The 26,994-nt window shown below is 35.7% G+C and overlaps 1 protein-coding gene across 4 annotated transcripts in view; it reads left to right on the forward strand.

Moving 5' to 3' along the window:
- LOC311068221 (protein FAM184A-like) overlaps positions 1-26,689 on the forward strand; it is a 122,480-nt gene extending 95,791 nt beyond the window's left edge. Inside the window, exons 14-20 of one of the 4 annotated variants that reach the window (XM_084090537.1) lie at positions 5,104-5,288; positions 9,042-9,188; positions 16,992-17,109; positions 17,668-17,727; positions 18,181-18,285; positions 20,592-20,800; positions 26,037-26,268. In XM_084090537.1, the coding sequence (XP_083946663.1) occupies positions 5,104-5,288; positions 9,042-9,188; positions 16,992-17,109; positions 17,668-17,727; positions 18,181-18,285; positions 20,592-20,800; positions 26,037-26,118 (906 nt within the window). In that variant the 3' untranslated portion in view covers positions 26,119-26,268. Of the gene's footprint in view, positions 1-5,103; positions 5,289-9,041; positions 9,189-16,991; positions 17,110-17,667; positions 17,728-18,180; positions 18,286-20,591; positions 20,801-26,036 lie in introns of all 4 variants that reach the window. The other 3 variants (XM_084090539.1, XM_084090538.1, XM_084090540.1) reach the window with 3 other exon arrangements.
- Positions 26,690-26,994: the final 305 nt, after the last annotated feature.

Below are 26,994 nucleotides of genomic sequence, written 5' to 3' on the forward strand. Positions count from 1 at the left end.
GGTAAGGTTACTATGCATAACTGTCAATAATTTTCTCACAATTGCAACTTTATTTCATGTGAATTCAAATTTATATGGCATGAATTGATTTAATATCTCACAGTATGACTTTATATCTATATTTATTTATAACAATTATAATATTATTTCTCATAATTATGACTTTTTTTTTTACCTAGAGTGACTTAATATCTCACTGTTTTGCGTATTATTCTCATAATAGTTTTTAATCTCATGAAGTGATAACGTTTTACAATAATATGATTATTTTTCTCTCATAATTTAACTTAATATTTCTCATAATTGAAATGTTATCTCCAAAAGTGACCTATTATCTAATTATGATATTATAACTCATAATTGTGACTTTTTATGTTCCACAATAAGAGTGTTTTAGATTGAAACAGGTTCCTATATAAAGGTGTCTCTTACATAACATAAATAACTCTTCTCTAATTCAATCATGTGAGTGGTTGAATAACGCTACTAACTTGCGCCACCATGAGCTCTTATCAAACAACCCCGACCCCGTCTCTCTAATATGACCTATGCTGTTCCCCCTCGGTCGAGAAGCTTTTGATCAGCATAACACTGAAATCCAGCCTCTCTCAGGGCTTTTTTTTTTTGGGTGCTATGCCCAGGAGAGCACAACTCCACACATCCTCCCAGACACCTGCTAATCAGCCTCCTCTCAACTGTCTGCATGCCTCTTGGCTTTGACCAACATTAATGATGCTCATCATGCACGTTGAAGTACTCCTCCAGGGAGACATTTATACTTGCCTCTGTCTTTGATGGAAAAGGTTAAAGATGTTAACTTCAGCCCTCGCAAATTATACCCTTTCAACTTCAGGGATAAGAGATGAAAGAGCTCTTTCTGTACGGTTGAATGAGCACTGGACTTTTAAAGCCACGTCTCTTTAGGAAAAGGTACACCTGCTGATGTCAGATGACTCTTCGTCCAGGTTTAGCTCTGTCATGACAGGTGTGACATTTTCTGAGGGTCTTTCAAGAGAGGTTTAGAGAGCTTCGAGGTGAATTTTGACCTGATGCTCGGGCCGCTGTTGAACACGGTGTTCTTCCTTGCACTCTTCAAACACTGTGTGATTATGTGCATTCAAAATCTACAATCAATTATTCAGATAAAGCTGGTTTCATATGCAGTCAGATTATGCAACAATACCCTGCCTTTATCCATGTGTTTCGACCTCAGTCCAGGCAAATTTGCCATTTAAGAATAAAAGATAAAAATCTAAATTTTAGTATTACAAAAGCAGGTTGTTACCATAATGACAAAGCATAAATGTAATTTACATTTAGATTTTTTTGCTTATATTAGAGCAGAATAGAGAACAGAGAAACAATATAATTGGAATCACTTTCAAAATGATTATTTCCAGCTGATGAATGATAAAAACATTGACAGCCAATCAGAATCCATTCTGCTCTAAGAGCTCGAGCATTTAAAGCAGCAGACGGCTAAACTGCAGCTTGTGCTCAGAATAAACAGAACTGTATCGTCCTCTGGTGTGGATGCTAGTATAGTTCTCTTTATAGTTTTTGTTCTTGGTTTGAACAGTCCTTAAGACTGCGTTTTTGGTACCTGAGTGTGCATATTTCGTTGTCAGGGCATTGAAAAGGTGTCTGGATGGTTGCTAGGTGGCCCAGTTGAAAAGAGTCTACCCTTAAGTCGAGTGTGAGAGAAAGTGAGAGAGAGTATCGGTCTGAGAGCATGAGCACGAGGAGAACCGGACCGCTGTGTTCTCCAGGCGCTGCTCCTGTGCTCTGCTGGAGTCCCAGGCTTGAGTTAGTGTAAATGGAAATGTCACAGGCAGACCCCCTGACAGCTCTGCTCCAGCTCATTAACGTCACACATAAAGACGGCTTGGTTTTTCCCCAACACACACCTGAGCCTCAGCATATGAGTGTTATAGTCAGGGGTGCTCATAACTTTTTTGGTGTGGTTCTCAATGGAGCACATGGAGATGCTGCTTGGTACTCAAACTTTACGCGGCACACTTATCCGTCATCACTTTCCTCCTGACTGCTCTCCTCACTATAACACTATTTGTTCACTGTAGAAATTAAATATAGGTTCATCTTTGTTAAGGCTGTATTTTTATTTTATTTCATTAACATTAATTACACGGACAACAGCAGGAATCTTAGGCTGCTGTCACTAAGACCGAATGCACGGACCGAATATACTGACACACATCCGGTATCTTTCTCAACTGTTCACTTATGACAACTGTGACCTGTTGCACCCCTATTAACAACTCATTAATGAACCCACTTATCATCATGATGGCTATCTTACCAGACATGGAGAAATATCCTACTCCAGTAAGTAAACGTGTCCTTGTCCCCAAAAATGTTGGTACTCTAAAGTGCTTCCCTCCACATTTTCTGCTGTGCATCGTTTATTTTTTACCACACATGCGCATCTGAGCACCAGTTATGTGCACCCCTGGTTATAGTTCAGAGATTGTTAGAGACTTAGCTAATACAATGACAGCAGAAAGAGCAAATGTTTTGTTGGCATGCTGTTGGTGTACAGCAGGGCTCAGTGTCTTCTTTCTTTTAGGGGCCAGACTGTCCAGATCTTAACGTTCATTGTAAGACTACCTCATGAATCTGATGAGAGAATGCCAAGTATATACAATGCACTTTTCTTGTCTGTGAATTTATGGTTATTGGACTACTCTGAAGCATAATATCATTGCTGAGGGAGACATGGGCAGAGCGAGAGAAACAGAGCTTGGCAAAGACTCAAGAGTTTTACTATTTGGACAGATTTTCTTAGAAGTGTACTATGTGCTGTTTTATGCTTCATTCTCAAGATGAACCATCTGTTGTGGTTTGGAGATATCAAGAAATGCTCTTTCAGGGTATTTCACGGTCACCTGGAATGGTTGATATATTTGTATGTAAGTGAGTATACGTTAGAAATAGTTTTTATGCCGGGGATACACATAAATGTTTGCCATTTATTACATTTTCTGCTGACATTGGCATCCTTTATCATATAATTTGGCCCTTTGGGCCACAGGTTTTCTTTGCCACACACACTGATACCGTTAGTAAGCTAATTGTTGTGTGAAATGATATTTACAGACATTCAAAGTTGGATGAGCAGATTGTAATTTGATTAAGCAAGAGCCATTAACCACATTAAAGCGGAAATTGGCTCAGTTGTATTATCCAGGACGATTTCTTCTACTTCCTGTGAACGAGGCATTTAAAAGTCAAAGTGTCAGTGGAGTGGAAAATTGCCTGAGACATGCGGCATCTAATTAATCTAACCCGGGTTGTACTGGAGTCTGACGTATACGGCTGTGTCTCAACATTACAGTGTAGAGATTGCCTATGTTGCAATCTCTATGAATACAGTACACTTAAAGCATTAGAGTCACAAATGTGATGTTTTGTGAAGTGATAACTATTAAATAAGTTTGATAATTTGTTATCTAACAGAACGCAATCAGCATGCAAATGTCTTTATCCTAAAGGGATAGTTCACCCAAAAATAAAAATTTGTCATCATTTACTCACCCTTATGTTGTTCCAAACCTGTATGAGTTTTTTTTTCTTCTGTTGAACACAAAAGAAGATATTTTAAAGAATGGAAAACCAGGAAACCAGGCAGTTGACGGTAGCTATTGAGTTCCAGTATATTTTTCGTACTATGAAAGTCAATGGTTACCGTCAACTGTTTGATTACCAACATTATTTAAAATATCTTCTTTTGTGTTTAACAGAAGAAAAAAACTCCTACATGTTTGGAACAACTTGAGGGTGAGTAAATGATGACAAAATTAAAAAATTTGGGTGAACTATCTCTTTAAAATGGATTTTGACCTGTCCTATATCAGAGGTCTTTTTATTTTATTTTATTTTATTTTATTTTATTTTATTTTATTTTATTTTATTTTATTTTATTTTATTTTATTTTATTTTATTTTATTTTATTTTATTTTTTAATAATTCCTTTTATTCTATGTAGGCTATTTATTTCATTTTATTTTGTTTATTTTACATTTTATTTATTGAATAAAAAATCTGTGTTTTAAACTGTTCATTTTAAAGAGTTCCGGGCTCTTACTTGTACCCTATTTTTGGAAAGTGCTGTATATAAAGTTAGGTTCATGTATGTGGAAAGTGTCTCGGTTTTTTTGGTGCAGTCAAAAACAATTGCTTATAATGGATGTCATATCGTGGAAAACACCTTTTTAGTATTCAGTAAAATCAGGTTGAATATATTAGTCATTTTGCTTACAGAATGTTTAGCCAATCATAACATATGTCATTTGCATATAGAAACCTTAACAGTAAGTAACAAAACACCCTGTGTTTAATTGTAAAGGTCAGGGAGAAGGCAAAAAATGGTCATGTGGAATTAAACTAAGAACTTTGAAAAAAACTTTGAAAAAAAAAAAAAACTCTGAGAAATTGTTTTGTTTGTTTTCTTACTGTGAAATGATGAGTGCTAAGACTAGTGGTATTTTGTTATATTCAGTTTCTTATTCAAAGTCATAAATCTTCTCAGTGCTCTGAGATGTATTTCTGCAATAGTTTGCTCACTCATTTTAAAACAGATTACTCAATTCTTACAGAGCATGTCACCAGAAACATTATATTTTTTTGCCATTTAAAAAAAAAAAAAAAAGTAACTAAATACTTAAAGTTGACGAAAGTAGTTTTTCAGTAACTTCAGAACTCAAGGCCCATTAGCTTCTGACGTCCCTCAAGAGATGAAACTGTACTGCTAAAACCTCCATGTAATGTTGTAGATCTGCTGGCGGCTTCCACCTTTTATTTATTCATAACAAAACTATTCATGTATTGGATAAGGAAGGAGAAACAGAGAGAAGTGCCATCAATATTAGATCCCCACATAGTTTCAAGTGCGAAGTGAAAATAGCATCCGCGGGAACCCCATGTGTGTCTGAATTCAGATGTTTCTGGAAGAGCCTTCACCACAGATGATGCCTTCACACAATCCACACTCTTACATAAAATAACACATCATGGCATTCTCAAGTAAGGACAATCTGGCTTTTATCGTGGCCTCGGTTGACCTTGAATGCTCGTGTTTTTCAGGAACACGAGCTACTGAGTCGCATCTCAGATCTGCAGGATGAGGTCAGTCGCAGGAAGAAGCACATTGCGGATCTGGACCACGAGATCCACACCCTGAACGAGAACATCAGCACTTTGACCAAGGAGCTGGAACTCAAGGGCAAAGAGGTTTTGAAGATCCGTAGCGAGGCCAATCAGCAGATCAGGTGAGTCTTTGATTAGGGATGAGTACATTTCACACTCTTAAAGTCCCCCTGTAGTCAATAACTGTATCCCTTAAAACTCATCTTTGATCACCAAAATGACATATTTGAAAAAAGATTCCTTGAAAAAAAATTCTTCATGCCTTAAAATAGCTTGAATGTAACTCTACACCCTTGCCTCATTTAGTATATGGGTTTCTATGAATATGCAAATTAGCCCCGCCTCCACTCACTCACACCAGCTCAGAGATCCACTCGTTGACGATCACACGTTGACCTGATTGGTTACTAGGTAGTTTGTGACAGAGATGTTCACAAGTCTTTCATCTGGAGTCTGAGTCAAGTCTGGAGTCTTTTGTCACGAGTCCGAGTCGAGTCTCGAGTCATTTCATGCCTTACAAAAAAATAAATCCTATTATTTGTATTATATTGACAAAATATATGATCTTTTCATCATCTGTTTTGTTTGTAATAAAGGTCCTAAGATTTAATGGATAATGTAAATCCAGCTTGTTACTTTATAATCTATTACAATGTATAAAACAATCGTCCTGGAAACAAGACAAGCTAGTTATTTTCAATACAATCGCTAATTGGACGCAAGATGGCTCCAGTCGCGGTTTGTTATACAGTAGTTTGTTATACAGCCGCGTTATTACTGACGACAGTCATTATCTGAAAATATCAAACCTCGGAATGTTTACGTCAATAGAAAACTGTACGCATGCTGATTGCGATATTTTAAGATATGCGCTTTAAGTAATAAATGGATTAACATCCTTCTCTCTCCTCTTTCATAGACATACATTAAGAGAGAGAAAAGCTGCATATACTTTGAAACAATAAAAGTAAAACACAGTGCTTTAGGTTTAAAGGCTAGATTTTATTTGTTAATGTTTTAACAGGCTTGCAATCCAAAGGAGCCATGCAGATACACCACAGTATAATGTGACTAACCTTTGTGGATGCGATTTTTCATAAAATGTTATGTTGTCGTTAAAGGTTCTTTAATTGTTTTCCCACATTCTTTGCATCTAGCCGATTTGACATGCTAATAAACCCAAATGAAAGAACATTTGGCATGGTTTCTCCCGTCATGTTTCATGGGACTTTCGTTATGACATTTCGGAGTTTACGCGCAATATACGGACATACGTAATCAAATTCAATGACGAAGTCCGAACTACCGCAACATATAGGGAAATATATGTGACGCAGATATTATAAAACCATTCAAATAAAACACGAATTCTTGTTTTTTATTATATCAGTAGTTAAGGATTAAAGACTTGAGTCGTTTTTTAAATATTCACAAGTCCTTTGGTCGAGTCCGAGTCAAGTCTGAAGTCTGTTAAAATGTGACTTGAGTGCCCATCTCTGGTTTGTTAGGTCAGAAACAACAGCAATTTCAAACCGTGTAATTGAGACTGTCTTTGGTTCAATTTTAAGGAGAAAATACTCAGCAATGGTGTTGACTTCTGAATTTACACATGGTTTGTCTTAAAGCATATTAAAAACACCACATAGACATATAAACAACATTAAAAACTTGATTTTCACCACAGGGTCTTTAAAATAAAGGTTCTTTATTGGCATCTAAGGTTCCACGAAGAACCATTAATATTAATGGAGACTTTCCGTTCCACTAATGGTTCTTTATAGTCGAAAAATGTTCTTAGATTGTTAAAATGGTTCTTTTAAGAACCAAAAAAAGGTTCTTCTATGGCATATTACTGCAAAAAAAAAAAAAAATTGGAACCTTTATTTTTAAGAGTGGAGACCATTGGCAATCTTTGAACAACTAATGTTACATTCTTCTTTGGTTGTATGTGACAAGAGTCATTGGTGATGATGAAAGAGATGGAAATCCTTTTTTTTTTTTTTTTACCAGAATGAAAGAAAAAAAGCACACCAGGTTCTCGACTAGAAAGTCAGGATTTGTCTGTCATTTTACTCACAGTTCTTTTGTTGTTGTCAGGCTCTTTTTGATGGTGTTTAGTCTTTTGTAGTTGTTTAAAGAAGAATAAAACACAGATTTTTAAAAAGACAAATCAAGTGGATTAGAAAACCTGAACTCATCACAGCCATTTTTATTCAAGGGGTGATACTAATATTTCACTCTTTTGTTAATAAGTCAAAAAGGCATTTCATTATACACAGCAGCTGTTTTGAGATGATGTGATTGTTTAGTAACTCGCATCATAATGCAAGACGGGGTGCTGATCTCATTTCACTTTTAATTATGTAACACTGACATATCCAGGTCCTGAGATAAAAGCGGCAAATAAATTGCAGCGCCGTTTCCCAGAGGCGTATCATTTACCGAGAGGAGATCCTGCTTAATTGCTCTTTATGTGAAGCCATCACATTGTGTGACTGTATTGTAGAGAATGTGTTTTGGAAAAAGTTCTATAGCAAAGAAATTGCAATATGGAAAATGAACATGTCCTAAATAAAATTCAATAGTACGTAGCAGGAAGTGTGTTGTCTTTTGAAAATGGCTGCTGCTTTCACGGTGCTTTGTAAATGTTATTTACTCAGACTGAACATTTGTATCAGAGAAAAGAAATAAACACTGAGCTGGATGAAAGTTTAATATAACAGAGGAATCAAAGGAATTGATCCGTGTGCTAATAAATCACAACCGTGACTGTGCACGTTTTCAGCGGCCTCGCTTCCATTTTTCTTTAATAAAGAGCTTGCTTGAATCAAACCGACCAGCTCTGAGATGAACAACAATATTTACAACCTTTGATTTAAAGGGGGAAAAATATTTGAAAATCGGATAAAAGACAGTTTACTTTATCTTTTGAGGGAATGAATTACACTGCAAAATATATTTTCTCAAATAAGTCCTCCAAACAGTTTTAAACATCCTTTAAAAAGACCACTGGCAAATGTAGTGAGATTTGTGTTTTAAAAAAAGAACAAATATGAATGGGTTATGAAAAATAACCGCCATTTAAGATATGTTCTCCTAAAAGAAGTCTCAATATCTTTATATAAATTGAATATACAGCACAGTATTAATACTTGTATTCATCAAGGATGCATTCAATTGATCAAAAGTGACAGTAAAGACATTTATGTTACAGAATATTTCTATTTCAAATAAATGCTGTTGTTTTTGTACTCATCAATTCTAATTGATTCATTAATTCATTAAAAAAGAAAATCGCGGTGTCACGGTTTCCCCAAAAACATTATAGGCAACACTCATAATAATAAGAAATATTTCTTAAAGCACCAAATCAGTATATTAGAATTATTTGCAATATAACTGTTTTACTGTATTTTTGATCAAATAAATAGACTTGGTGAGCATAAGAGACTACTTACCGACCTTTAAAATTTTAAACTGTAATGTAAATAAATACATTTTTATGTCATTTATATTTAATAGTAAATATGTCTTGTTTTTTTTTTGTCATGGTACAATGGTACAAATTCAAAGTATGTATTTTAGACTTCTAATCAGTCACAATCAAATGTATTTAATTAAAAATATAATGTATTGTTGTCTTTACTAGTTTCATAATGAGACTCTTTAAGACAAAGACTCAGTCTAAAAGGTTTAACTTTTTCTTTTTTTTTTGAGAAAATTATTGAGACTTTTACTTCCAAAACCTTCCTGTTGTGCTTTATTGTGCATAAAAGTTCTGTAATTCAGGCCTGCAGCTGCAACACTGTGGGGTTAGAGTGAGTTTTGAAGGATCATTGAGAGTGTGTCATGTGTGTATATGTGTGTGTTCTCAGAGCTCATGAGCAGGACCTGTGTAAGAAACATGAGCGGGAGATGGCCGAGCTGAACGCTCTCCACCACAGAGAAACACAGAACATGCTGTCGGACTTCAACAAGGCCCAGGAACTGCTGAAGGACAAGATCCAAGCCCTGCAGATCCTGTGAGTGGATGTTTGTATGTAATATACAGTATGCGTCCTATCTTACACCCAGCGCAATACAGCGCCAAGCGTGATGCAAGTGTTTTTTGCTAGTTTCAGCCCGACGCAGTTATCATTTTCACGTCCTGCGCCACGTTGTTTAAATAGCAAATGCATTTGAGCCCATTTGTGCGCCCATGGGCGTGCTGGTCTGAAAACGAGGTGTGTTCAGGCGCATTGTTGGCGCGTTGCTATTTTAAGGCAACAGAAATAGACTGCGCCATTGACCAACTGAAACCTGGTTTAAAGTTAATGGCGCAATCTTTTTTTTTTTTAAGAGCGCGTTAGTAATGTGCGCCTATAGGCGGGTCCACAATGCGCGTACATTCTGCTTATTAAACACACAGGCATACACAGCAGCACACAAACATGCCAAATATTAAAATGAAAAGGAGTACAATGTAAAAGATTATTATTGTGTACATAAAGATATGGTGGAATCCGGCTTGTCCCATAGATGGTCTGCTTGCACACGAGCAGTTCCGTTTGCGCTCTGGAGATTCGTTCGGTCTTTCCACTATCAAATTCCGTCATGTAAATAGCGAATCTGCCATGGCGCGAGTGCAACTGGCATTTAAAGGGAATGGGAGATGAGACTCCCAAATCCCAAAACACACCCATTACTGATTAAGAGAATCGGGATAACCCTTGTAGACCATGCGCCTGGAGCGACGACCATTTTACCCGTCATTAAACTAGCAAAAGTGGATTCGGACATGCCCTGAGTGAACTTGCGCCCTGCGCTTTAGACCACGCGCTTAGATCCTTAAAATAGTGCCCTATGTGTATTTTGGGGGATGGAAGTTCTGTAACCTCTGTTTTGACTGGTTGTTTGGTGACAGATTCTATGAAACAGCTCAAATGCTAACTAAAGGACACCAGACTATGATGTGGACTCAAAGAGAAGATTAGGACAGTTTTTCTGAAGAGATACTGGAAGGGAGTAAGACAAGATATCTCGAAATATATCTAGCGAGAACGGAGAGCAGAACAGATGACGCTGTCAAGATAGTTCAGATAAGACAAGCAAATGCCTTTAGCCACAAAACATGCTTGTTAAAACAAGTTTTATGTTGTGATCTGAGAAGGGTCACAGTGCATATGGAGAAACGGTCCACACTCTTACAAAATAAAGGTTCCAAAGGGACGTTTTTGCAGCGATATCATAGAAGAATTATTTTTGGTTCCCCAAAGAACCATTCAGTGATCAGTTCTTAAAGGAACAGTATATACAGTGAGGAAAATAAGTATTTGAACACCCTGCTATTTTGCAAGTTCTCCCACTTAGAAATCATGGAGGGGTCTGAAATTGTCATCGTAGGTGCATGTCCACTGTGAGAGACATAATCTAAAAAAAAAAAATCCGGAAATCACAATGTATGATTTTTTAACTATTTATTTGTATGATACAGCTGCAAATAAGTATTTGAACACCTGAGAAAATCAATGTTAATATTTGGTACAGTAGCCTTTGTTTGCAATTACAGAGGTCAAACGTTTCCTGTAGTTTTTCACCAGGTTTGCACACACTGCAGGAGGGATTTTGGCCCACTCCTCCACACAGATCTTCTCTAGATCAGTCAGGTTTCTGGGCTGTCGCTGAGAAACACGGAGTTTGAGCTCCCTCCAAAGATTCTCTATTGGGTTTAGGTCTGGAGACTGGCTAGGCCACGCCAGAACCTTGATATGCTTCTTACAGAGCCACTCCTTGGTTATCCTGGCTGTGTGCTTCGGGTCATTGTCATGTTAGAAGACCCAGCCTCGACCCATCTTCAATGCTCTAACTGAGGGAAGGAGGTTGTTCCCCAAAATCTCGCAATACATGGCCCCGGTCATCCTCTCCTTAATACAGTGCAGTCGCCCTGTCCCATGTGCAGAAAAACACCCCCAAAGCATGATGCTACCACCCCCATGCTTCACAGTAGGGATGGTGTTCTTGGGATGGTACTCATCATTCTTCTTCCTCCAAACACGTTTAGTGGAATTATGACCAAAAAGTTCTATTTTGGTCTCATCTGAACACATGACTTTCTCCCATGACTCCTCTGGATCATCCAAATGGTCATTGGCAAACTTAAGACGGGCCTTGACATGTGCTGGTTTAAGCAGGGGAACCTTCCGTGCCATGCATGATTTCAAACCATGACGTCTTAGTGTATTACCAACAGTAACCTTGGAAACGGTGGTCCCAGCTCTTTTCAGGTCATTGACCAGCTCCTCCCGTGTAGTTCTGGGCTGATTTCTCACCTTTCTTAGGATCATTGAGACCCCACGAGGTGAGATCTTGCATGGAGCCCCAGTCCGAGGGAGATTGACAGTCATGTTTAGCTTCTTCCATTTTCTAATGATTGCTCCAACAGTGGACCTTTTTTCACCAAGCTGCTTGGCAATTTCCCCGTAGCCCTTTCCAGCCTTGTGGAGGTGTACAATTTTGTCTCTAGTGTCTTTGGACAGCTCTTTGGTCTTGGCCATGTTAGTAGTTGGATTCTTACTGATTGTATGGGGTGGACAGGTGTCTTTATGCAGCTAACGACCTCAAACAGGTGCATCTAATTTAGGATAATAAATGGAGTGGAGGTGGACATTTTAAAGGCAGACTAACAGGTCTTTGAGGGTCAGAATTCTAGCTGATAGACAGGTGTTCAAATACTTATTTGCAGCTGTATCCTACAAATAAATAGTTAAAAAATCATATATTGTGATTTCTGGATTTTATTTTTTTAGATTATGTCTCTCACAGTGGACATGCACCTACGATGACAATTTCAGACCCCTCCATGATTTCCAAGTGGGAGAACATGCAAAATAGCAGGGTGTTCAAATACTTATTTTCCTCACTGTAAGTTTCGCCGCTAGAGGTCGCTCATTCAAAACAATAACAAAGACGTAGCTTGATGACTCCGTGAATGAGCGTGGAATCATGGGAGTTGTTGTCTTCACCTCCACAGCCAATGGAAAGCAATCTGACTGGCAGAAATAATGTTCATTTATGAGCTAATTTTAATTAATGCTTCTGTGGTATGAAGCAGGCAGGGCAGAGAGCCTGGGACATTTTACGTTGCTGTTTTTATTATGCTTATTATGTGTATGTTTATTTTATAGCCGCAAGTGCTGAATTACTACCCATACAGTTTATTTGACAAATTAAAATTGTGGGGTAACACAGCAGTGTTTTACTTTTACACAGCAGTGTTTTACAATCACACTAACGTTACTCTGTGCGTTCCTCGGTGGCTGGTATGAGACACTTGTTGCACACCGCAGTACGCTAGATCGATATCAGAATATCATAATAATAAAAGCTGTGTGACTTGTGTTGCTAAATGGCATGCAGTTCATTTTAAAATATATTGTATGGTGGAGAAAATGCTGTATTACTGTTACTACAAATAAAGCAAATGTTAGCCACTTGACAAAATAGCATAAAAAACGTTACTCGCAGTAAATCTAGAAAACAAAAGATTCAAACAATAAGACTAACCCGATAAAGGTGTCCAAACAGTTGCTCACCTGTCTAATAAAACACATAATATATTAAAGCGTCTTTTGGTGTTTCCATGGTTTCTACGAAAGTCGAGGGTGACGCGGATATGACGTCATTTACAGGTGACGCAATGACATAGGCTGTAACACTGGTTAAAATAGCTGATTTTTCATATTGGACACATTTGGGATAATGTAAGTACACAAGTCATCAAAATATACATTGTTCTCTTGGTTTTTGGATATTTTAATAAAAAAATCTTACATATTTTGCCTTTTAAAAGAACCATTTTTTTTATTTGTGTGAAGAACATTTTAAAGAACTTATAAAGAGCCCTTTGTGCAGAGGAAAGAATCCATAGATGTTAAAGGTTCTTCATGGAAACATAAATGGCAATAAAGAACCTTTATTTTTAAGAGTTCAGGCACCTGAATTGTCAGTATCTCTGTATCATTTGATGAATTATTGCCTCTTTGATTCCATTGTTTTCACTAAGAATGACAATGATATCGAGACAGAGTTTAAATGATAAAAACGATTTTATGAATTTGAGTCTCAAAGACAACCATATATGAACAGTAGGTGTATATGGTTGTCCTTGAGACTCAAATTCATAAAATAGTTTTGTATTTTGTATGGTGTAGGGCCTTTCCATGTCATTAAACACATTTCCAGAATCTAAATTATTCATTATAATTGGGAATTGATAGCACTGAGCGCATTCAGGGAGTCAGATGAACTATTTTTACCACAAGGCAAGCTGTTTAATAGCTGGATTTGTTGGTGCTCTTGTCTTGTTCAAGTACACCTAAATTAGGTCAACTCTGACAACAATATCTACAGTCAAAGAGTTCTCCTACAACCCTGCCAACTTTCTATATTTATACACACACAGAGAAATACCTAAGTTGGCAGGGTTGTAGGAGAACTCTTTGACTGTAGATATTGTCAGAGTTGATCTGACAATTTGATCATTGTCAAAATAGAAGAGAAACATAGATTTGAATTCAACAAAGACAACGTTCCTCATGCAGAATATCTGAGGAAGTGTTTTTAATTGATAATTCATGTTTGTCAGACAAAGGCTATGAAGGACTGATCTTAACGAAATAGTTCACCCAAAAAGGAAGATTCTATCATTTATTAATTTCCCTATTTGCTGCTTTTTTTATTTGAATGCAGACAGATGCTGTCAAGCGCCATAACACCATAAAAGTTGTCCAGATGAGCTGTATTACAGATATTATGAAATCATATGTGAGATTTAAGCTAATTTAAGCCATTATTAAATGCCAAATGTCATTAGTTGGCATCTGTCTATTTGGTTTCTGATCCTGGTACCAAGTTAGAATATGTTGAAGCACAAATTAGTAAATTTCATTCTGATCTTCAGAATCAAAATTGTTCAAATCTTTATGATTCCCATCCCTAGTGGTATTGAATCCTCTTACCGATTATTTTGGTACTTAATAAATGAATAAAATATTAATAGAATAAATATTTGGGAAAACAAAATAAAATTTCACTGCCAAAATGGGATAATTTGAATAAGTACTTTTTAAAATCTTTTTTTTTTTTGCTGGCTTGATTGACAAAAAACAAAACAATTAATTATAGTCATTTGTTCAGAAATGAACATGTCCTAAATAAAAATCAAAGAAAGAAGAACAAAGAAAATGGAATCAAAGGAAGGTATCCGTGTGCTAATAAATCACAACTCTTTTTCAGCGGCCTTGCTTCCATTTTTCTTATTCATTTTGTTCATAAAGATTTCAAGAAATTCTTTAATAAAGACCTCTAAGCCTTGAATCAAACCGACCAGCTCTGAGATGAATAACAATATTACAAACTTTGGTTTAAAGGGGAACAATATTTGAAAATCGGATAAAAGACAGTAACTTTATTTTTTGAGGGATTTGCACTGCAAAAGATATTTTTTCAAACTATTCCTCCAAACTGTTTTAAACATCTCCAAAAAAAAAAAAAAAAAAAAAAAACCTTTAATAGGCAAATAGTTTAATATGATATAGTGAGATTCATGTCTAAATCCAGAAGAAAAAAGTATGAATGAAAAGTCTTACTACACTGGTGGTTGAATATTTATAGCTATCAGATGACTTTAGAAGACTTGGATATATTTTGCACAGATCATTTGGACTACTTTTATGCTATTTTAATGGTTTATTTTTGTCTCTCTCTCTCCCTTTTGTCATTTTTGATCTCCTGGTGGGTTCCTTAAAAGAAAATCACTCATACAGGTTTTCTAACGACATGACTGAGTAAAGGATTTTAAGGTGAACTATTCCTTTAAATGATGTTTTGAACATTTGCCTGGTGCAAGTATTTTTAGTGTGAGAAGCAGTCAGTCTGTGACTGAACAGAATGGGGTCTCGTGTGAAGCAGTCAGAACTTGTATCTCAGCGTTTCCTAAGCTTGCCATCTCCAGGTGTCCCTGAAGAGCAGAGATACACTGCCAGCTAATTAAACATAACCTATTAAAATGACAGTCCTGTCCTCTGTGCAATTAATTATTATGACAGCTGAGTTTCCCCAAAACGAGTCCTCCAACTAGTTTTAAATTTCAACCTATTTAAGCCTCATGAATATTGAATGTGTGCAGTGATCCTCATGTGCGGCGCACGGGCTTCACTACTCTAACCGCTCGAGTGCACTCTGCAGGCTGCATGCACTGGGCTTTACTGCTCTCATTTTAAATTAAAACAATAGATATCTTTATTTACTCAGAAAGGCCCATTCAGTGAACTGCTATTATGAGTCTGTATACAGTAAATATATAATTTTAATTTTATAAAGTTTTAGTTTTAGTTATTTAGTTAAATTTAGTTATTGATAAGCAGATAGATACCCTAGTGAAAAAAAAACCTATACCAATTTGTATTTATATCGCTTGTTGAGACTTACTAATATAAATATAATTCAACTTTATTTGGCATACTTCTTTATGCACATTTCTTAATATTAACCCTAAGATAGATGGATGGATGGATGGATGGATGGATGGATGGATGGAAGGATGGATATATAGATAGACAAACAGATAGATAGGATGGATGGATGAACTGATGTACAGATGAATGGATGAACTGGTGGATAGATGGATGGATGAACTGATGAATGGATGAACTGATGAACAGATGGATAGACTGATGGATGGATGATATACAGATAGATGGATGGATGGAAGGATTGATATATAGATAGACAAACGGATGGATGGATGGATGGATGGATGGATGGATGGATGGATGGATTGACTGATGGATGGATATACAGATATACAGATAGATAGATAGATAGATAGATAGATAGATAGATAGATAGATAGATAGATAGATAGATAGATAGATAGATAGATAGATAGATAGATAGAATGGATAGATAGGATGGATGTGTGGATGGATAGACTGATGGACTGATTTGTAAAGTTGTGAAGTTGTAAAGTCGTAAAGTCATCATTACAAGTAGTTGTAAAGTCCTTAGGGAAGGTTTCATATGAAAACAGCCATCAATCAAAAGAGTCACACTGCATGCTCATTAAAGATTCAGCAAACATTTTGAAACATCCAAAGATGCAGAAACACAGAGATATTGATTCTCAACGACACTTATAATCAAAGAATTACGGATGAAAGAATGATTGAGCGACGGGTATTAAAAAGTTCTGATGATTTTAACTGTCAAACTAATCCAGTGAGAAGTAGAGAAAATGAATTGTAGATGCCAATATCATCATGAGGATCTGATCAATGGTGTTTAATAATTCTGTGTTCAAAGCGCAAAGCCATCAGCTTTGTTTTCTAACTGAGCTGAAAGTGTCAGAATAGTCAAATGTCACTCTCAGTAACGAGTCGCAAGCTCAAACAGATGACAGACTGATTGTAAACAGACTGTAGAGAGTTGGTTGCTCAGTTTCTAAACCATGTGAGTTGTCTTGCTGCCAAGTGACCGATTTGAAGTGCTCTACATAGTTAGCAACTCCACAGCCCACACGAATGGCACTCTGCATGCTATTTCCGTTGATATTTTCATTAGCTTGTTGCTAAGCTAATGCTGAAATACTATAATAAGCATAAAAACACATAAAACATACAAATAATTGAGTAAAATAGTAGATTCTTGATATTTGAGTTGATGATCTACATTTCTCTCGCTCCGTCCACCATCTTGAACTGGTTAAATGCTAATAATAAAATGCAACTATGCATTTAGACATTGTTAACCACACATTTCAAGGTTGAAGACATGTCTTTGCTCCTCAGGTTGGAGGGGACAGAAGACAAATTCCGGAACAGAGAAAGCAGGCCTGAAGATCTGCAGACAATAGCCGAACTGAAGGACATGGTGGCCGAGAGAGAATCTTTGGTCAAGAAACTGGTGGTAAGAGCACTTTAAGAAGTGTGATATGCTCATTCTCAGTATCTCAGGTTTATTGTGCAATTCCTCAGCTGTGAATCTTGTTACACAAGACGAGGTATCCCACGGGTGCACGGTCCTGCCACATCCTGCTGAGATTAGCAGTCTCGCAAGACTGGAGGGATCTATTACAGGACAGACAACCCTGCTGAAAAGACCAGCTTAATCCTGCTCTGTACACAGGGACAACCGCATTCTCTACCAAATGCTTTCCTAAAACAATGTTGTTAGACGTTTGACATCCATGTTTCTTGTATCTTTCCGATTTAGACTGCAATAAAATCACACTAGCACCTGCTATAATTACAGCAGCTGTGCTGGTCTTTTCAACAGAGAATTTACCTTATGCATCGAAATTAAAAACTTTTTAATTCACTGATGCATTATCACAAATAAAGTTGAATGCGCTTTTATTAATTAGCTGAGCTGCACCAAAGCTGAAATGAAAATGACATGGATATGATTTGATATTGAAGAATATATGACTTTTATAGTTATATTTTTCTTTGTTTTATGTGACAGAGTGGAAATGTGATATTTGATGAAAGTCAAGAACGAAAAAAAACAGTATCAATGTCAAATGTGAGTTAAATGATGATGTCACGTCATTATGTAATTAATGTAATGAGAGTTTATAATTATTTTTAGGAACATTAGTGGTAGGGAGAACATACATAATTAACATATTGTTTATATTTACATTTATGAATTTATATTTTATATTATAATGTTAAACTTGAAAACCAATTCACATTTTATCATGGCAAGGTTTTGATGTTTAAACTATATTTTGAAAATTAGTATTAAAATTGCAATATAATTTCTATAACTGACTGTCATGTAAAATGTATATACAAAAAAACAATTTTACAATTTGTATCATCACATGTTCTAGTATTTTTAATACAAGCTTATAATACATTTTTTATTCTCATATTTAAGCTTGCAAAACAATTTTTGTGTTTAGTGCACTGCATGTTCTGTAGACCAATGGTATTCCATGAAAATCGTGAGAGCATCTACTTTTCTTTACAGGATGACAAGAAGTTCTACCAGCTGGAGCTTGTAAACAGAGAGACCAACTTCAACAAAATCTTCAACACAAACCCCAATGTTGGTGTCATTAACCCTCTTGTCAAGGTAGGATCTCTTTGTCGTACTCTACTATGCCCTTGTGTGTGGAGCTGGTAATTATTTAGTTTGAGTAAGACAGTTGCTGTTCCAAAACCTAGTGATCTGATCAGGCTCCATTTTAGTTTGGATGCTGGCTGTTTGCATGGGATACACACTTTTGATACAAAATAGCTTGGCAGAGCACAAAGAAATTAAACAAATTGCATGTTTATATAGGTGCATACTGTACATTCTCTCTACATCATTTCTAATGAATAGAGAGTAGACATTGAGGCAGCTCACTAAGTTTTGGAAATGTTGTAGGATCAATGCATTTCTCAATGGGGCTTGATAGTTCTTCTTGAATGTCATTTCTTACACTGTATCCTAGCCAGGCACGACACAAAAAGCCATAAATTACATGTGTATCTTGCAAATCTGAGTTCCCAACCAGTGGTCAGTTGCTTCCACAGTGAAATCTCATTGGTTCAAAAAGTATATTAAACATCAAAAATATTACTGTGAAATTACTGTGAAAATGACTTAAGCAGAAGTGTTGTACCTGGTTAGGATGCAGTGTTACTATGGTGCAATCAAAGGCAATACAACTGACACGCCAGACTGGAGATCATTGGTAACACTGTTCACCAGCATGCTGCTGGAGCTCTTATCAAACACACACACACACACACTTGTTTATTAAAGGGTTTGTTCTCCCAAAAATTAATATTCTAACGATTTACTCACCCTCGTGTGATTCCAAACCGGCATGGAAAACAAGAGAATGTATTTTATTGTACTGGTTGGTTTCTTACATGCAATTGCAATGAATGGAGACTGAAGCTTTAAAGCTTTAAAAAGGACACAAGACACACATAGAAAGGATCATAAAAATAGTCCATACTGCATGTACGCTATATTTAAATACCTCTGAAGCCATATGCTATCTATATTATTCTTATTTGTGAATGAAATGTTCTTTTTATTTTTATTTTGTACACTGGAATACTACCAGTACTATCCATGCTAAAATATGTTTGTATTTATCTTACAGGCGAATCTCCAAAAATTAGAATATCGTGCAAAAGTTATAATTTTGATGATTATGGCTTACAGCTTATGAAAACCCCAAATTCAAAATCTCAGAAAATTAGAATATTACAGGAAATCAATAAATTAAAAAAAGGATTTTAAATATATGTCGGCCCTCTGAAAAGTATAATCATGCATATCTATATAGTTATATATACTAAATATATTAGTTTGAATTTCTGAAATACACGAACTTTTGCACGATATTCTAATTTTTCGAGTTTCACCTGTAGTATTATTTATATACTGTTGTAATACTTATTCATATTTTGAATTAGTTTAAGTCTTTTGTTATGTAATTTTGTCATTTGTGTTCATTTTTTAATGTAGAATTTTTTAGTTGTAGAAATTTTAGTACTTAAATAAGCATTTAACTTTTATGTATTTGATCAAGTAACCAAGGCAACATATCTTTTTTAAATTTTGTTTATATTTAAGTTTTACATCTAATATTTATTTTATTTTATTTCAGCTTTATTTCAATTAACAAAAGCTATTTTAATAGTTTTAGATTTAGTTTCTGATATTTTCATTGAATCTGATTCAGGAAATGATTATCTGTTCGTCTGTTCACTCAGATCTGTCGTATGAGTTCACCAGAGTTCTATGGACTTCTTTTATGATTCTTTTATGGGCACATTTTGAAGCTTAAAAGCTTGCTATTGCATAAAAAAGAGAGACCAGTACATTATACATCCACAGACTGAATATTCATTTTTGAGTGAACCATCCCTTTATAACTTCATGTTTCTCCAGAGCTTAAGAGGAAATGATGTTTGTTCCATACATCACAGCAGTTCCTGACCCAGTCTAAACAATGTCATTCTGTTTCACCAGATATTTCACTGTTGCTCTCATCTGTGTTCTATAACTTCCAAGTGTCAGTGATTACATGTGCATATATGTGTGTGTGTGTGTGTGTGTGTTGACGTGTGAGTGTCAGTGTCTCTTGTTACTCCGCGTTCTCTTCCTGTTTAGACATCCAGTTCTTCTTTGCTTTCCAAGCCATTCTTTTTTCAGTCTGAAAACAGCCTCTTCCTCTGACACATCTCTTTCGACTCATTTTGATTTGATTGGCTGAGAGCGACTGATGCTTCCTCTGCTGAGTGTTGCGAGCTTGACTTTCAGTGGGACGTTTGTTAGGAAGCAATCATTAGGAGATCAAGAGAACTTCTTAAAAATGGAGCATCAAGCTCTCCCAACTTCCTTTTTTTGTTTGCTTTTCTTGTCGTCCTATGTAGCAAAAGCGAAAGAACGACAAGTCAGCCACCCGATTCAGCAGCTCGGCCAATCTTAGGGCCAATGTGGAGGCTACGGGGACAGGGAGCGGACAGCCCCAGCCCAACCGCCACGAACCAATCCCCAACTCCCCCATTCACCAGCTGGAGCCTAACACGAGCAAACCCCTGCCCCCACCGACCCCTCTCACCGAACCCAAGAAATTGACGAGGTGAGGCGCACCTCATCACGGCAGACGCCTCGCTCTCTGCACCACGGGCCAGCGGACAAACACATCGCCCGGGCAGCTGTGGTATCCCTTTTATGTGCCAAGGAAATGCACACGGAAACTTCTGACGGTTTGCTTTGTGTTTGCGTCTCCCGGGCTCCTCTCTGCCTAACAGAGAGAGTGAAATCCAGAATTAGGGCTCCGATCTCCTTAATTAAGTTGAATAATGAGTGCGCCGCCCTGGTCTCGGACTGGGGTCGTGTTAGAATTCCAGTTTGGATCGTTGCTATTTGAGGGGAATAAGTTGCCAAGCAAAAAATCATTCACATTTATTATTATTTTTAATTTTTTTTATTGTACTTTTGTAGTCGGTACACTTGTTCGGAATGGAATGCTACCATACTGTACACATTTCTTAAAATATACTGTATGCATGGAATACTCTACTTTATTTTGCCGTATACAACAGAGCACACTATGCTGGGTACTGTATCTCATAATGCAATGCTTTCTGTTTTCCCTTTCATTTCATCCAGTGATGAATGAACCTGAACATCTTTTTATACATTGTTTTCTTATTAATTTCATTATTGATCGGACTGCTAAAGGTTATGACATTTGACATAAAATCAATGTTATTTTAATATTATTTGTATACTAATATAATATTTATTCATATTTTGAATTATCTTTTATTTGTATTATTATTTTTTATTATTTTTTGTTATGTGATTTTTCCATTTTATAATATTTTTTTTTTAAAGTATTTCTACTTTGCTGTAATTTATTTTTATTTCAGTTTTAGTTTTAGGAATTGTAATACCGAAGTTTAAAGTTATTTATTTCAGTTATTTGCAAAAGCAGCAGTTCTAATTTTCAGATTTTTTAATTAAATTTTCTCATTTAATATTTATATATTATAATGACAACACTGCACTTAATATATATATATATGTATATATATATATATATATATTTTTTTTTCATTTTTTTTATTTTTTTTATTATTATTTTTTCTCATTTTCTTAATTCATTTCTAAGATGCTTACTGCATGCCGCTTGCTGAATTAAACATGCAGCGTAATGCAGTCATGCTAACAATATAGCATACTACTTTTTGAAACATTCTCATTGCATATCGCATACTATATTGTATAAAACAGGAGGCGATATGCAAGAAGCTAGTATTCCATTCCGAACGCAGCCAGAGCATTCACGTCAGGCAAATAAAAGGGATACTTGAGCTTTTTCCTAACATTGATGTACATGAATGCATAATGTTACTTTCTGAAGTCCCATACATGAGCTTTGGAAATGGCATTGGAATGCAAATGGGAGCATGTGTCCCCACTGTCGCAGTGCATGCTGGGAGTTGGTGTCTGTCTCTGTGTTGTGTTTTCTGTTTGTGTTGGAAGTTATACTCATCTGTTATGTAACTGTCTTTTACTGTCCTTGGAGACCACATTACATGGGAGAGAATGGATTGCATCTGTGTGAACATGTAAATTACACTGTTTTGGGGCTTTATATACTCTTTAATTATAATATTCCTACTCTTTATTTTTTCTACAATAAACCTTTGCCTATGGCTCTGCTTTTGCAGTTGGCATGTTGTAAGCGGTGGTCGTGTCATGCATGTTTTGCTGAGTCACTGTCTCATCTGAAGCACCATTGCGTGTTCTTCCTTGCATGCTGGTGTGAATGTAAATGAGGTGCAAGTGACGCAGCAAGGTAGACTTGTGCGGGGTTGTCCTGTTTTGTCATGTGACACTCATATGGCTCTCACAGTCTGTCCGGTTCAGTTCATGTCTGGGTGATATTTGGTCCACTTAGCAACTGTACTAGAGTCATTTTTTAAGATTCAAGTGGGGTCTTTTCTCATAATCAGAACTTTGTTGCCTTTTTGAGTATTGTGATTTAGGGGCCATTCACACTGAATGCTTGCACTTGAGCTTTGGTCTCAAGACAACATTTTTAAAGTGTATTTGTAATTTGACACTTGAGTTTTGTGGCTTTTAGTCGATATGTTCTCGCATTAAGGCCATTTATATGCTAATGTACTCCTGAAGTTGACAAGATTCACTTTTAGTAGATATGCACATTTAAACTGTACCGTCTGGGAAAATAGAGAAAAAAATATTGATTTTTGTCCAGTCGAATGCTCTCTAGAATGATAATTGGGTTATTATTTAAAAAATTTGATAAAAAAATGGACATTCGTTTTTTTTTTTTTTTTTTATAAATCCTATCCAAAGTCATGTTCTAATAGGAAATACATCAATGCCAATTTCAATGGGGTTTTTAAAAATGCAAAGAGATAAATAACTAGATGCATCACAGTGGTCAAAGGTGTCCATCTAGCTCATGTTTACATAAACTAATGTTTTAAAAGTGCTATATTTTTTTATTTGATGCTTGAGTTTTGAAGCTTTTAGTCAAAATGTGTTTGATTTGAGGCCATTTACATGCTAATGCACTCTAAAAGTTAGCAAAATTATATTTTAGCAGATATGCACATTATAAAATGAGAAAATTAAGAAAAGAATATAATTATTTTTTGCACATTTTCCTGTCAATTGCTCTCTAGAGTAAGAATGTTTTTCTTTTTTAGGGATAATCGGTAACACTCGGTCTCATTCGTTAACATTAGTTAAAGGGCTAGTTCACCCAAAAATGAAAATTCTGTCAGTAATTGCTCACCCTCATGTCGTTCCAAACCTGTAAGACCGTCATTCATCTTCAGAACACAAATGAAGATATGTTTGATGAAATCCGAGAGCTTTCTCTGAGCTTTTCTCAGCCTGCTCAGAATTGGCTGACGCTGTTCACATGAATTCATCGGATTTCATCAAAAATATCTTCATTTGTGTTCCGAAGATGAACGAAGGTCTTACGGGTTTGGAACGACATGAGGGTGAGTAATAAATGACAGAATTTAATTTTTTTGGGTGAACTAACCCTTTAATGTATTAACTAACATGAACTAATAATGAGCAAATTAATCTTTGTTAATATTAGTTAATAAGAATACAGTTAGTTAGTTCACTGTGCTTTAACTAATGTTAACAAAACTTTTGATTGTAATAATGAGTAAATGTTACAATTAATATTAACTTCGATTAATAAGTGCTGTAGAAGTCTTGTTCAAGTACTGTAGCTAATGTTAACTAATGAATCCTTATTGTAAAGTGTTACTGGATAATAATTTTGATTATGTCCTATCCAAACTTCCTGTTTAGTAGGAAATATGTCAACGGCGATTTCATTTGGGTTGTTAAAACTTTTTATTTTCAAGGCATGAGAAAAAAAAAGAAAAAAAAATGCTAGATGCATCACAATGGTCAATTACGGATGTGTAGCAAAAAAAACAGTTGGTTAAAAAATAGTGCAAGAATGCTGTGTGCACAGCCATCAGAATGCGTTATAATAATAATTTAAAATAACAATAATTTTGCATAGATGCCAATATGCATACCTCCTTCTAAATGAGTTAAATGACTCTGTTTCAGGAGCGCTGCTTTGAAGGTGTTTAACTTTCATGAGTGTGTGTCTCAGTGCAGGTAGAAGTTACATTAGTGCTGAACAGGCTGATGCAAATGCTCAATTGAGTGTTAAATTGAGTTTGCTGCAGATCAGGCTTAAGGGACCAAAGCACATTGATTTTAATGAAGATATGAAAGAATAGAGATTAGATTTCAAGCCAACAATACCAAAGATTCAGAAGTTCGAATACACAAGATCAGGTTGACTGAAGATATCAGCACTGATCGAAACTCTGAATTAATGTGTGTGAAAATACTGTGGATTTTTATTTTTGTCTGGAGGCTGACTCAACTTTTCAAACTACTTTCACGTTAGAGTAATAAATGCCGTGTTTATTCGTCCGTAGTCTCTGCATTAGATCATGAAACGTCAGATGCATCAATGTTTCAAAATGTCAAGCTTCAATCTGATTGGCTGACTTTTACAGATTTTACAGAAGTCAACTGGCACAGTTTTTGATCTTTTTGTTACAGTTTAGTTCCTGAATTTTTGAGTTGCAGGATGCAAAATAACAATTCTAATTTGAACGTGGATTTATTTTAACTTTATTTGAACGTTTATTTGAATCTCCTTCAAATAAACGTTCAAATAAAGTTAAAATAAATCCATGTTGCTGTAATTCCCAATAAAAAAAGGATGGATGGATGGATGGATGGATGGATGGATGGATGGATGGATGGATGGACAGACAGACAGACAATTCAGTTTGAAGAGCTCCAACCATCTCTCTTACCTTCTTCTCTTTGCTTGAACTTATTTTGTCCATTAGATCGAAAGATAGAAGTGGTTGAAAGTGGACAAAAGAGACGCGTTTTAATACCCGGTGTAAACTGGAATTTGTCTCCCTTGTCTACTTGTGATCCTATCGACCAAAACGCATCTTAATACCAGGTGTAAACAGGACCTCTGAATCTCCAGACTTCCAGACGTGAAACTCGAAAACTTTCTGAGTCAGTGTTAGAAGCCCAGACATCAGTCAGTCAGCATTTCAAGCACAGAAAGAAACCTTTCAGCTTAGAGGAACTCTTTCTTCTGACTAAAGGTGTGTTTATACTTTTAAAGAGCAGAGTTGTGAGCGAGAAAGAAAAAAGATTATCCTTAAACATTGACCTGCAGGGCTGAATTAATCAGGATTGAAAGCGGGTTCTGTTCCGGAAGGTGAAGTGTGACGCACACAACAGACAGATATTGATTTTATTTATTTTTTTAGCTTCCTGGGAAGATTTTGCAGAGAATTTGTTCAATAAACTTTTTATCTACTCAAAAAATAATATAAAATATTTTTTTGGATCAAAAATACAATAATTGTGAAATATTTTATAAACTCTTTAACAAATAATATATGTGTTCTTTTTTTAGTAGTGATACCATAGTAATTTGTTAATGAATGATTACCATATTCATAACCATGGTATTTACATGATACATCATATAAATCCAGTAGTTATTTTGCAAGTGCAATGGCCTATCGATGTCACTCGGTTCCTGTGATGTCATAAAAAAAATACACACGCACTCACACGTACGTACATTAAAAACACACGAACACACAACAATCCAATGGTTGCTATGCTATCGGTACTGAAACTCAGACTGCAGTTTACAGTGGTTTTGTGATTCTCTCCATGTCTCTGACTGTCTTTCTTTCTGTTTCTTTGTCTCTATCTCTGTCTCTCTCTGTTTGTTTTGTCCTCAGCCCTCCTGAAGGAGAAGAATCACCCGTAACCTCTCCAGACCCCCAGAGACAAGAATGGTTCGCTCAGTACTTCTCCTTCTGACTTTTGCAATTAAAGAGCATGTCGACCAAACCAAACAAAAAAGACAAAAAAGTAATACATTATTTAACGACACATCCTTTCATTTGTTCTTTTTTTTCTCCCCACTGTGAATGGGTTTCTTGTTTTTACAGTGATAATAGGTATGTCTGACATTTCATTTACCGCAGTTTCTATAGAGTGGTGCATACGCTGCTAATTACTATTTGTTAAAAGAGAGAAAAAAACAGTATTGTCTCCTCTGTATCTAATTTTAGAATGCCACCGTACTGACTTTGTTACAGTTGCATTATCAATTTTGGTAGGATTAAACTGTTTGTATGGATGTCTCAACACAGATATAATGATGTCTCACTAATTTTAAAATAAATGCATATTTTATATTTATATTACTGGTGTATGCGTAAGAATAAATAATTATTGTGACATTTAATAAAGTGTGTCTGTTATGTGAGTGAACTTTTACCATTCAAGGAACCAAAAGCAAAGAACATATGATTTAAAATGCCTGTATTTTCATATACATCAACACATATTGCCCTGAAAGAAGAAACAATAAACACTTTTATTGTCATTTGGCTTTTTCTTGATATAACAGTTACCCTTGCAACGATGAATCAATAATCGGAGATGAGAGGTAAGTTTATGTGTAGCTTTAATTTATTTTTAATTATAAAAAAGTGTTCAAGTGCAGAATGGGACCTAAGAGAATCCAAAAGTGCTACTTTCTTGCTGTTAATTTTCAATAAAATTAAATGTTCTTGTAATTTACAAGCATAATAAGATTTTTTCTTTTTATTTAATGAGTTTGTTGCATTAAAATGTAATGTAATAATTTAAATACATAATTATTATTTTTGTTATACATTTATAATTCCA

The sequence above is a fragment of the Abramis brama genome (assembly GCF_963993115.1).
Source record: "Abramis brama genome assembly, chromosome: 18".
Classification (NCBI taxonomy): domain Eukaryota; kingdom Metazoa; phylum Chordata; class Actinopteri; order Cypriniformes; family Leuciscidae; genus Abramis; species Abramis brama.